At 46.9% G+C, this 13,617-nt stretch overlaps 1 protein-coding gene across 1 annotated transcript in view; it reads left to right on the plus strand.

Moving 5' to 3' along the window:
* Window positions 1-13,617, plus strand: part of LRRC40 (leucine rich repeat containing 40) — a 440,314-nt gene that overhangs the window by 75,099 nt on the left and 351,598 nt on the right. The window contains exon 2 of the mRNA XM_078668782.1: window positions 8,850-9,034. Coding sequence (XP_078524908.1) covers window positions 8,850-9,034 — 185 coding nt within the window. The remainder of the gene's footprint in view (window positions 1-8,849; window positions 9,035-13,617) is intronic.

Below are 13,617 nucleotides of genomic sequence, written 5' to 3' on the forward strand. Positions count from 1 at the left end.
TCTTTAAAGGGCCTCAAAGTAGTTCCCACTTAAAAGGGTCCCAGTCCCCCAAGGCTAAGAGATCCTGGCCCCATAAGGGCAAGCGGGCGAACAGAGGTCCTCCTACTTGTTACACTTCTGTAAGGAAGCTTGTCACATTGCCACTAAATGCCCCAAGAAGTCATCTGCACCCACTGGTGCTCGAACACCGGGTTTAGTGAGTGTAGTGTTAGGGGAGGAATTGAGTCCTTGCAATGGGGAGGAGCAAGCAGTTATGACCCTCGTCTCATTAGGAGATCGAGAGATGGTCCAGGAAATCTCTTTACCTGAGAATACTAAGCAGTACAGGCAGTGGGTGACCATCAATGGAAGGAGAGTGGAGGCTCTGAGAGACCCAGAAGCTAATTTGACATCTGTCGGGTGTGACTGGGTGTCTGAGGAGCAGGTGATTCCCAATGTACTTCACCCTGTAGTTGCAGCAGACCACTCCGTGTTCCTCTGCAAGGTTCGCGCTAGTTCACTTTGAGTGGGGGGGGAGGGGTCTTGGGTTCCTTGAAGGTCAATGTAAGTCGGTCCATGACTGTAGACTATCTGCTGGGGAATGACCTGGAGAGTTCCCCCCGGAAGGAGGTAGAGCACCAGGTACATTTGGAAATGTTGGGTCTGCCTGAGTGGGCTTGTGTGACCACTCTGCCTATGGCAGCCAATAAAGGTGTTCAAGAGGATCTGGAGACTGAAACAGTGGCCCAGGTGCCTGCCTTAGAGAGAAGAGGCAGGGGGCACAGGAAACAGGCCCACAAAGTTATCCATGGTCCAGGAGGAGGCAAACCTTCAGGTGGATGCCCTGGAGCCTTCGGGTGAGCAAGTAGCTGAACTGGGGGATCTACCTGAGCTGACCGAATGGCAGTAGGAGGGAGGGCACTCCAGGGAGGAATTCTTTGAGGAGCAGAAAAAGTGCCCTTCTCTTGTTGGTTTGCGGCAACAGGCAGCACACCAGGCAGCAGGTGATCCGTCAGGGTCACAATTGATTTACTGGGAGAAAGATCTCCTATATAGTGAGCCTAAGGTTGCTGAGCCTGGGTCAGCCAATGCGCTGGTGGTACCCCAGAGCTTCAGAGCCTTCCTACTGGGGTTGGCTCATGATGTACCTTTAGCAGGACATTTGGAGCAGGACAAGACCTTTGAGAGGCTTCTCACCCACTTCTATTGGCCTCTAATGTACAAGAGTTCTGATACTCATTGCTGGACCTGTCAGACTTAGCAGGCGAGTGGTAAGAGTGGAAGGAAACGCAAGGCTCCCCTCCAACCTTTCCCTGTAGTCAGCACCCCCTTTGAAAGGGTGGGCATTGACATTGTGGGGCCTCTGGATCCCAAGACAGCTATAGGCAACAGGTTCATCCTAGTCTTGGTTGACCATGCCACCCGTTACCCGGAAGCCATCCCTCTCCGGACGGTGAAAGCCCCCGTGGTGGGTTGTGCACTGATGGGGATTTTCTCCTGCGTGGTGTTCCCCAGAGAGGTGGTGTCTGACAGGGGTACTAATTTCATATCTAGGTATATGAAGTCTCTGTAGAAGGAGTTAGGTGTAACCTGCAAGTTTACCACGCCTTGGCACCCCCAGAGTAACGGTCTGGTTGAGAGATTTAACCGGACCCTGAAGGGCAGGATTATGGGTCCTGAGGAACCCATCAGATGTAAGTGGGATGTCCTCCTACCTTGCCTGCTTTTTTCTTACAGAGAGGTGCCACAGAAGCCACAGAAGTCCTTAGGGTTCAGTCCCGTTGAGCTCCTGTATGGGCACCCTGTAAGAGGACCCTTGAGTTTGGTGAAAGAGGGCTGGGAGAAGACTCCTTGTAAACCCCCCTTGGGTGTATGTAGCTACATGCTGGCCTTCAGGAACCAAACTAGGCGTTTCAGGCATCTCGCTCAGGCGAACCTGGAAGTCAGTCAGGAAGGAAGGAATGAAACAGTAGTACAACCAGAATGCCACTCTGGTCGAGCAGAGCTCGACAAATCCACTCGAGCGGTCGCATTTGCGAGGTAAATTTTATTAAGTCGAGCTATCTTTAGGTCCTACTCGCACGTTCTGGCGAGTAGGAAAACATACTAACTTTTGTCCTCCTTCTTTGAAAACTGAGCAAATGTGACAAGATAACAAGATTTAAAGGCCTTTTTACTGCCCACAAAGCAAATGAGCAATAAAGATGCCTTTAAATCTTGTTATCTTGTCACATTTGCTCCGCTTTCAGAGACGGAGGTCAAGTAGGTTACTGTTAGGTTGAGGAGATTTTTCAAGGTACTAGACCTGCAGGACTAGTACCATTTTTCAGATTTGTCGAGCCCTGTCGAGTTTCAACCTGGGTAAAAAATGTGGGTGATGGTGCCAGTGAAGCCTTGCGCGCTCCAGGACAAGTGGACTGGGCCTTATGAGATGGTAGAGCCCAGGAGCAAAGCGACATACCTGTTTGACTTACAGTCTCCTAGGAACCCTTTGAGGGTCCTCCATGTGAACTGTCTCAAACCCCACTTTGAGAGGTCTTAGGTGACCATGCTCTTGGGGACAGATGATGGGGCGGATGAGGAGAGTGAACCTCTTCCTGACCTCCTGTCAGCCAAGGAGAAGGATGTGTCAGTGGATGGGGTGAACCTCTCGCCTACCCTGACCCCGAAACATCAGAGGGACTGTCACCAGGTATTGGGTCAGTTCGCCTCCCTGTTCTCCCTGACCCAAGGAGTCACCCATTGGTGCTTCCATAATGTGGACACTGGAGGCAGTCTGCCTGCAAAACAAAAAATTTACAGAGTGGCTGATCAGGTCAGGGCCAGCATCAAGGAAGAGGTTTCCAAGATGCTGGCACTAGGGGTGATTGAGCCATCCAGCAGCCCATGGGCTAGCCCAGTGGTCCTTGTGCCAAAAGCTGCTGCACCTGGTGCCACCCCAGAACTCCGGTTATGTGTGGATTACCGTGGGCTCAATTAGGTCACCCAGACTGACACCCACCCCATCCCCAGAGCTGATGAGCTTGTGGATCGGCTGGGAGCTGGCAGATTGCCTTGACCGAGGGAGCCAAGAAGAGGTCAGCGTTCTCAACGCCAGAGGGGCACTACCAGTTCAGGGTTATGCCCTTTGAGTTGAAGAATGCCCCTGCCACCTTCCAGAGACTGGTTAACCAGGTGCTGAGTGGGCTGGAGAAATTCAGCGCCACGTACCTGGATGACATCGCTGTGTTCAGCTCCAGTTGGGAGAAACATTTGCAACACTCTCTGAAGTGTTGAAGGCCTTGCAGAGGGCAGGCCTAACTGTCAAGGCAAGCAAGTGCCAAATAGGGCAGGGCTCTGTGGTGTACTTGGGACACCAGGTAGGGAGCGGCCAGGTGGCTCCCCTCCAGGCAAAAATTGATACCATTCTGGCTTGGGAACCCCTCAAGACCCAGACAGGAGTGAGGGCCTTTTTGTGAATCACGGTTTGTGAAGGGGTATGGCACCATTGTTGCCCCCTTGACAGAACTGACGTCAAAGAAACAGCCCAAGAAGGTGATCTGGACTGCTGCCTGCCAGACTGCTTTTGATGCCCTGAAAAGTGCCATGTGCACAGCTCCTGTGCTCAAGGCGCCTGGTTTCTCCAAAGAATTTGTAGTGCAGACAGATGCTGCAGAGCAGGGTGTGGTAGCAGTACTCTCACAATTGAACAACGAGGGCTTGGACCAACCCGTAGCTCTTATTAGCAGGAGGCTACTTCCCAGGGAACAGAGGTGGAGTGCAATTGAGAGGGAAGCTGTTGCTGTTGTCTGGGCGCTGAAGAAGTTGAAGCTTTACTTGTTTGGGACTTACTTCCTGGTTCAGACAGACCACAGACCCCTCAGATGGTGGATGCAGATGAGGGGTGAGAACCTAAAACTGTTGAGGTGGTCCATCTCCCTACAGGGAATGGACTTCACGGTGGAACACCGACCGGGAACAAAACACGCCAATGCTGATTGTCTGTCAAGATTTTTCCTCCTTAGTGATGAGAATTCCCTTGAGGGTGGGTATTCCCCCCCTCCCCCCCCCCCCCATCCCCTCCCACACACACACTTTTCGGCTGGAGGTGACACATGTTAGACCTGGCATTTCTAGGTGTGATTACCCCAGACTTTTTTGCCTCTACCGCCTCTATTTTTGACGCTGTAATGAATTGCGTTTGACTTCCGGGACTGATTGCTGTTCCCAGTCCGGCCCTTCCCGTCTGACAAGCCTACCAAGTCCTAAGGCAGGGTGAAACATGAGTCACAGACAGGACATGCTCTTTACATTTTCTGGCTGTAAACATGCAAATCTACCTTTTTTACTGTGGAAAAACTTGGTTGCCCAATTGGCGGGTTTTAGACCTTGCTTTTTTTGGTGTGATTACTCCTGACTTTTTGCCTCTAGCGCCTCCTATTTTTGACGCTGTAATGGATTGCGTTTGACTGGCTTAGATGCTTTGGGCACATTGCCACTGCTGATCAGTGTCAAATTGCAAGTGCTCCCTGTGTAAAGTGTAACAGTAATTGGTTGTCCATGATTGGTATGTTTGCCTTACTAGTAAAGTCCCTAGTAAAGTGCACTATGTGTGCCAGGGCTGGTAATGTAAATGCTACTAGTGGCCCTTCAGCACTAATTGTGCCACCCACACAAGTAGCCTTAAAAGAGGGAACTCAGGCCTGCAACTGCAGTGCCTGCACACAGTTTGTTAAACTGCCATGTTGTCCCCACTTGCCAGGCCTTAGCCTTGCCTTTCTATGCACATCAGACACCCCTATGCAGGACTCGAAAATTCCACTCGACCGCTCGCATTGTCGAGCTAAATTTAACAAGGTCGAGCTGTTTTTAGGTCCTACTCGCCCTTTCTGGCGAGTAGGAAAACAAACCAACTTTTGTCCTCTGTCTGTGAAAACAGAACACATGTGACAAGATAACAAGATATAAAGGCATTTTTATTGCTCACAAAGTTAATGAGCAATAAAGATGCCTTTAAATCTTGTTATCTTGTCACATTTGCTCCGCTTTCAGAGACTAAGGTCAAGTAGGTTGCAGTTAGGTCGAGGACATTTTTTAAGGTACTAGTCCTGCAGGACTAGTACCATTTTTGTTTATTTTTCGAGTCCTGCTATGGTAGGTCTAAGTTACCCCCTGGGCAGGGTGCAGTGTATGTGAAAGGTAGGACGTTTACTAATGTGTCTACTATGTCCTGAACGTGAAATACTCTCTATTTCGATTTTCACTGTTGAAAGGCCATCTTTCCCATAGTATCGAATGGGGAGGCTGTGAGGCTGTGTAATACGTTTCCAGCCTATCTTCCCAAAGGCTTAAGATGTAGAGGTGAAGTTTAGTGTGCCTGAACTCACAATTTAATAACACAACTTTTTGTGAAGGTGTTTTTTACATTGTGTGTTTAGAAACCACTCTTTTAGAAGTGGCTGGGATTTTGTGTTCTAACATTTCTGTGTGTCTCTGCCTGGTTGTGGATTGACTGTCTGGATCTGAAAGTGATAGGATCTGGGGAATGTCCTGGCCCAGGGGAGGAGGTGAGACAGCAGCAGGCTTACCTGCATCTGGAGTGCAGGGGGAGGAGTAGCCCCTAGAGGTGAAGAGGCCTGGGCTGCCGCCATAAACAATGGCTCCATTTCCTGATTATGGATCCAGACCCCCACCATCAAAGGAAGAAGGTGTCACTGGCAGGGAGACACCCAGAACTGATTTGAACAGGGGTCAGTGCCCCCCCCCCGATCACAAAGACTTAAAAGACTTTGAGGGGTATAACTGTGAGAGCTGAAACCCCTGAAAGTGGGATTGCTCAAGACTGAAAAGGATTGAAAATACTTTGTGTCAAGAGGCACCTCTGCCAAGGAAGAAAGAGCTGAAGAGACTAAAGGAAAGGACTGACCCTTGCTCCGTGTTCTGGGGCTGGCTTGCAGTTTGCTGATTTAACCAAAGAGAGGCTAAGGGACTTTGCTGTGTGCTGTGTCCCCCTGCTTGAAAGGACTTTGCTGTGTCCTGAAGTAAATTTGTCCCCAAGGGCCCGAGGAGAGCTGGCTCCCTGTTGTGGAAACTCAGGAACACAAAAGTTTCCAGGTGTGTCTCAGCGACGCTGTGTGCGTGTGCTTTTTGCAGCCTGAGACCCTCGTAAGAATTGCCCTGTAATTGTGGGCACCTGAAGTCCAAGTGAGTCTCAGCGACGCTGTGTGCGTGTGCTTTGTGCAGCATGAGACCTTCGTGAGGATTACGCTGTGATCGTGTGCACCCGGAACTCAAGTGAGTCTCAGTGACGCTGTGTGCGTGTGCTTCTTGCAGCCTGAGATGTTCGTGAGTATTACCCTGTGATCGCGCACACCCGAAGCTCAAGTGAGTCTTAGCGACGCAGTGTGCGTGTGCCCTGTTGCAGCCCGAGATCTTCGTTATCGCCACCGGCCCAGACCGGCATCCCCAGAGGAGCTGTGCCGCCGGCCCAAGCCCACTGTTGCCAGAGCAGGACCTCGAACCAACCCCGTCTGGGGAGGGCCAGAATTCCACTACCCGGAATCCCCAAAGTCGCATTGGAGGCCCAAGTCGCAAGAAGAGGAGAGCGAGGTTGCACTCTCCAGGTAACGTGTGTCGCCGTCTGGGGTGGGGTGCGGGCTTGGAGAGAGACGATCTCGGCCTCTCCCATTCTTGCAGCGCGAACCTCTGCTTCAGCTCGTACCATGGCCTGTACTTGCTGAGGAGTCGCTGTACTGGGGCCGGGGTGCAGAACTGCACTTTGGTTTACACCATACCCGTGTTGGGGGCATATGTTGGCGGAAGCTGACCGCGAGTCAGAACGAGTGGCAGAGAGACCATCTAAAGCAACGTGATCGGTGCCGGAGTGTATTACGCATTGAATGATTTCTACATTACGAACTGCCTGATTGTTGCATTACGCATTGCATTATTTCTGCATTACGAACTACCCGATTGTTGCATTATGCATTGCATTATATCTGCATTACGAACTGCCTGATTTTTGTATTATGCATTGCACTATTTTTGCATTACAAACTACCTGATTGTTGCATTATGCATTACATTAGTTTGCATAATGAACTGCCTGATTGTTGCATTACACATTGCATTATTTTGGCATTACGAACTGCTTGATTGTTGCATAACAAACTGCATTATTTTTACATTGTGAAGTGCCTGATTCTTGCATTACGAACTGCATAGCATTCCATTAGGACTGAGAACAAATACACCACTACACATCACATAAAGTCACTTTTATCCTTGTGCAGTCAGCACTTTTCTCCAATTCGTATTCTCGCAGAGACTCTCCTTTTCAATCCAAGAGAGTTGCGTTGTGCAGAAAATGCAGTTTTTATTTCTTTTAAAACAAGTGCTTCACAGCCGATGCGTGTTTCGCCCTTTGCGGGCTTCTTCAAGGCTAATTACAAACGTATTCAGCACTTTAGTAGTTAAAGTATTGGCTTGCCACTTTATGTAATTCTTGGTACAAGATTCACCAAGAGTATGCCTTTGTGCACCAGCTACTTTAATTGTAGTAGCTGGGAATTTTTTTTTACCAGACTTTATTCACCACACACTGCCATAGTTGCCGCAAGTTTAAGGTTAGTCCTGCCACACCAATAAACTAGACCCTAGGGCGACAGTTTGTGTTCAAGATGTGCGAGAAAAATGTTAACTCTAAAGCAATTTCCTGTAGGTGATACATTTAGGCCAGCCTTATTGGGAAAGCATTGTAGATACAGATTAAGTTCTCATAAACAAGGATTTCTTATTTCCATTTATCATTTGTGCTTAATAAATGTAATGAGGACGCCTGGCATGGAAAAGGGTTCCCATTTTCACAGTTGGGCATGGGTTGCACTTTCGGACGTTGTTATCTTTACCAGATTGCTTTACATCCTCTATAACACTTGACATTAAATACTTGTGAAATAATCAGACACACTGACATCACACATGTTTTTATTCTAAAGTTTATAAATTCAAAGACTGTACCAATGGAGTAGAACAAGGATTACAAGTAAGTAGTCTATATTCATCATTTATAAACGGTGGCTACTTAACTTCTACAACCCAGTATTTATTTTGCTGCAGCTGTAAGTGTATCTGGTTAATAACATGTTATAATTGTACCAGTTGCTCTTGTGAGGTAACTATGGTTTTGTCCATAGTGAAATACTACTAAGTGTTGTTACTTTTTAAGTGTCACAAATTATGTGTAATGAGAGGCCATGCCCTCTTTCTCTTCCACTCTCCCATCCACAGACTAAAACTTTTGTCAATGCACTCCCAAGTGCTGAATCTGCTGTAAGATGTCGTTGACCATATTTAAAAAACGTGTTTTGTTCGATAGTTTATCCCACAATCCATAATCTCTTTTCGAATGCTCACCATGTGGGTCTAGAAGTGTTTGCAGGTGTGAGAGGATGAATAAAGACGAAGCCAGCAAGAGTATTTCAGCCTTTGTTCTGTCAGCACATTACCTCAGCTGCGTGCATGTGTTAAAACCTGTCTCCTGCACCCAACTATTGTTCAGCCGCAAGACCTATCTCTCCATTGTTTTATAGTTAATCACCTTCAAATGCTTTAACTTGGTCTTCATTGAATCTACGTAATTTTTGTTTATTTCACTGCTGTGTACCTTCCAGTCTTTATATGCTGATACGCATTATATTGACCTTTTATTCTGCACAGCCATCTATCTGCCCAGTTTTATGATATGGTCAATTTGGGAGATATCTCTGTAATACCATGGTTTATTAAAAATGTCTTGTAGAGCATAACGCAAAATAAAACAAAAAAAGGTGATTTTTAGTTCTGACTTCCTATGAAAGTAATTTTGCAGTGTGACGTTTTTTCTTGTGCAGTGCCTCCTAGCGTCTGGCGAATTAATCTGGATGTTCCTGAAGAATCTCGCCAGAATCTCTCCTTTGGTGCTGCTGATGATCGCTGGTGGGAGCAAAGTGATCTAACCAAACTGATCTTGGCTTCAAACAAACTCCAATGTCTGTCGGAAGATATTAAGTTTCTTCCAGCACTTATTGTACTTGATGTAAGTAAGGATTGTAGTCTGGGAACCAGAAGTAAACCTGGGTTGCATCCTTGTTTAATCATTACCAAAAGTGGTTGCACTGTGGAATATCTACCCTCCGAGAACCAATTGGAAGAATGCATGTGACATCTTTGTACTGGCCTGCATTCATTCAGGTTTCTAAAACCTAGGCAGATAGGAACCAATTAATAGAATTCTTAAATCGTTCATAGCCATTATTTAAATTCATGTTGATTAACAAACACATTATTAGTTACTCATTTGTTCTAGTTACATGAATCTGAAATTCAGTGTTTTTGATAAGGATGACATGTTAGATACTTTGTTTCAGATAAAATCAGTATTGTACATTTTTAATTTTTAGGTCTGGTTTGACAATGGAGTTGCCTGATACTATTGTTAACAATTCTTTTGAACATAGAGTGTGCTTTTGCTTCTCCATACATGTGTATTGCCCTCTCACCTCATGCTGTTTGTTTTAGCATTCTGCCCTCCGGGAAGTTCTTCCATTGGCATGAATGAGGAACAATTCTATATCTGAAAATTAGACTCCATCTTCATACTGTCAATTCAGTTGTTCATTTTGTATATCGATTCTATACAAAAACAGCCTGTTAGCTATTTTTTCCACAATGATTGGCAGAGCCAAAAGGGCAGGCTTTAACATGATAAAAAGCATTTGTGCATGCAATACATTTTCAACGGCATTTATGAACGCCTGTGTTTAAATGCTAACATATTAAAGTCAGACTTAATAGCATGTTATGTTCTTGTTGTTTACGTTTCCTGGTATATGTTACCATACTCTGTGGTCTTTCAAAGGTTTTAGAATCCAACAAATGCATCCAGTATGTTTTCCAGTTTAGTTGTTCAAAGAAGATATACCCTTTTAGTCTGTCCTCTGAAAAAGTGCTCCTATTGATAAGGGAATAACTAAGACAGCTAGTCTCATTAACAGTTTTAATCAATATTTTATATATTCTTCCACTGCCCCCTTCATTTATTTGTTCCAGTCCCAACATATTTATAGTTTGGGAATTCTATGGAGGTGGAATACAAATCTTTAGACCAACCAGGACATGACTTATTCCGCTCGACTTCACAGGTTCTGATTTCTATTTAAGAAACTCACTCCTCTTTTTCGCCTCAGGCTGGCTAGGCCCTGTAACCCTCATTAAAGCAATTCATAAAGGGGAAAAGATATTTCTGCACAGCTTTTGCTTTTGGAGAAGCATGTCCATATTTCCGAAGCCTATACTGGTATGTGGTCATAATGCCTAGGAGCTAAAGTAAGGCCATCTATGGGACTGCTTATATGTTATGTTATGTTAATATAGACTTATAGAGCGCATTATCACCCAGGGGTATCTAAGCGCTATCAACGGATATACACCACCAGCGAGGGACGCAGAGACCCAGCTCAGAGGGGCCCCCAGGCCTCCAAGAAAAGTACAGTCTTCAAATTCTTTCTAAAAGGGAGGAGATTAGTTTCCTTCCGAAGTTTGACTGGAAGGCGGTTCCAAGCCTGAGGGATAGTGCTAGAGAAAGCTCTACCCCCAATAGACACGAGGTTAAACCGGGGGCAGACCAAGTTACAAGCATCAGCTGACCGAAGAGCCCTACTCGGCATTTAGTTGAACAATCGGTCCTTGATATAGCTAGGGGCTGAGCCGTGAATGGCCTTGTGTGCAATACAGAGGCTTTTGAATGTGGTTCTCTGAGTGATTGGAAGCCAATGTAGGTCCTGTAATAAGGGCGTAGAATGGGTTCGCCTAGGTTTTTTGAAAATGAATCTGGCAGCGTCATTCATTACGACCTGGAGCCTCGCCAGGAGGTTTTTAGGTAGGCCATAATCTAAAGAGTTGCCGTAATCGAGACGTGCCAGAATCAAATTTGAGACCGCCAGCCTAAGAGTGGAGAATGACAGCAGTGATGACAAGTTTCCGAAGCTGGCGCCGCAGACTGGCACATGTTCCCACCACAGCCGACACCTGCTGTGTCATGGATAACAAGACATCAACCTTGATACCAAGACTTTTTGCTGCCACTGCGGGTTCCGGGAAAGGCCCCAATTCTGCAGGCCAAAACAGATCACTCCAAGGATTTGAGGCTGTGGTGACCGCTAAGACTTCAGTTTTGTCAGGGTTTATTTTTAATAAATTAGCCGACGTCCAGTTGATGGTAAACTTGAGAATGTCTTGCATTCTCAGGTGAGCCGTAGGTGAATGGTCGATATGGATCAGAATTTGAGTATCGTCGGCGTAATTATAAACCCTGCAGTCCATCTGGTTCAGTGCTGCTATCAGGGGCTGCAAGTAGATGTTAAAAAGCAGAGGTGATAAAGCTGAACCCTGGGGCACTCCACATGTCAGCTTGGCTGGGTTGGACACTAGATATGCTAGTTGGACTCGATGGGAGCGTTCCCTAAGAAAGGAAGTCAGCCAGGCCAAAGCCGTGCCCTGAATCCCTAGATCCTTGATCCACGATTATAATAGGCCATGATCAACGCCGCGGATAGGTCCAATAGGACCAACGCACACAGAATTTTCTTATCAGCCCTGAGTCTCAGGTCATCCTGCACGGAAAGCATGACCAATTCCGTGCTGTGATGGGCTCTGAACCCAGCCTGATTGGGCTCAAGGAGATGATTACACTCTAGGAAGCAAGTGAAAGAATGTAAAACATGTTGTTCTAGAATTTTTGCCAAAAAAGGCAGCTGAGCGATTGGCCTAAAGTGCTTTACATTTTTAGGATCTGCGCTTGGTTTCTTTAGAAGCGGAACCACCCGGGCTTCCTTAAAAATAGAAGGAACAAGTCCCGTCTCCAGCGAACGGTTCAAAAGGGCAAGCACTTTATCCTCCATAGCCGGCCATGCCAACCTAAAGATTTTAGGGGGGCAGGGGTCAGTGGGAGAGCCTGATTTCACCCGTCCTACTAGGGTGGACAGAAGCTCCTTGCTAAGGGAGGGCAGACTAGTCAAAGAGTTCGTTGTCAGCCTGGGGAGGGGGGAAGGAGGCTCGATTGAACAGAAAAGGTTTGGGGTATGACTGATTTCTGTCATCAGATCCTTTATCTTGTCCAAGAAAAAGGTTTGAAAATCATGGCAATCCCTTTGACTAAAGGTCGGTTTTTGCACCCTAGCCATCCTCAAGTCGTTTAGAACCCTAAATAATTCTTTCTGCGGGTTGACAGCCTCCGTAATTGTAGCCTCATAGAATTCGGCCTTCCTTAAACGGATGGCTTTTTTGTATGCGGCGAACTTCAATACATAAGCAGAAAGGGCACTGGTTTTATGAGACTTACGCCATGCTCTCTCACATTGGCGGAGGACTTGTTTTTGTTCCCTAAGAGCATTATTAAAACAGGGTACCCTTGTCTATCAATTTAATTTTATGGGCCGGTGCCACTACCTCAATGGCATCCCTAAGTTTAAACAACAGGGTAACACTCTCGGTCTCCAAATCGTCCTTCAAGGGTATATGGTTATCAGAATGTAATAGGATGGCTAATGCAAAAACAACAATTGGTGGACAGAATGCAGAACAATGTCATACATTCACCCCAGTACAGAGATCTGGGCCTAAATCCATCGTTTTTTTGCACTCCACACCACCCCAGGTCAGACATGGCTATATGCAAATCAGCCTTGACCCTGTGCCTCATGGGAACAGTCCAGCCCGAACTGCCAAGCCATGTCTTTCCTGGACCAAAATCAAGCATCCAATGACCGGTTTCTGGCTATCAGTCTTCGTCAGCCTGGATAGCTTGACTCCAGTGGTGTGGAGAGCATGGGACTCACGTCTGAGCATACCCATCCAACTCGGGGTGACAAATGCAAAAACAACAATTGATGGACAGAATGCAGAACAATGTCATACATTCACCCCAGTACAGAGATTGCACTCCACACCACCCCAGGTCAGACATGGCTATATGCAAATCAGCCTCGACCCTGTGCCTCATGGGAACAGTCCAGCCCGAACTGCCAAGCCATGTCTTTCCTGGACCAAAATCAAGCATCCAAGGACCGGTTTCTGGCTATCAGCCTTCATCAGCCTGGATAGCTTGACTCCAGTGGTGTGGAGAGCATGGGACTCACGTCTGAGCATACCCATCCAACTGAAATGGGGTAGCTGAGTGGGCTAAAGAATGGTGATGGATTAAACCCAGATCAGTTGACTGGGGGTGAGTGTTTGATTTGCTCAAACGCTCCGTCCATCATCCCCTTTTGTATCGCTTTGTTCGCCCTAAGTGTGGCAGGGTATGCTCAGACGTGAGTCCCTTGCTCACTTGGCCACTGGATTCAAGATAGCCTGGCTGATGAGGATTATGAATCCGAAACCAGTCCCAGGATGCTTGTTTCCGGTCCATGGAAGACATGGCTTGGCAATTCGGGCTGAACTGTTCCCATGAGGCACAGGGTCAGACTGATTTGCATATAGCCATGTCTGAAATGGGGTGGCTGAGTGAGCTAAAGAATGGTGATGGATTAAACCCAGATCAGTTGACTGGGGGTGAGTGTTTGATTTGCTCAAACGCTCCGTCCATCATCCCCTTTTGTATCGCTTTGTTCGCCCTAAGTG

Source organism: Lissotriton helveticus, chromosome 1_2, assembly GCF_964261635.1.
Source record: "Lissotriton helveticus chromosome 1_2, aLisHel1.1, whole genome shotgun sequence".
In the NCBI taxonomy this organism is placed as follows: Eukaryota; Metazoa; Chordata; class Amphibia; order Caudata; family Salamandridae; genus Lissotriton; species Lissotriton helveticus.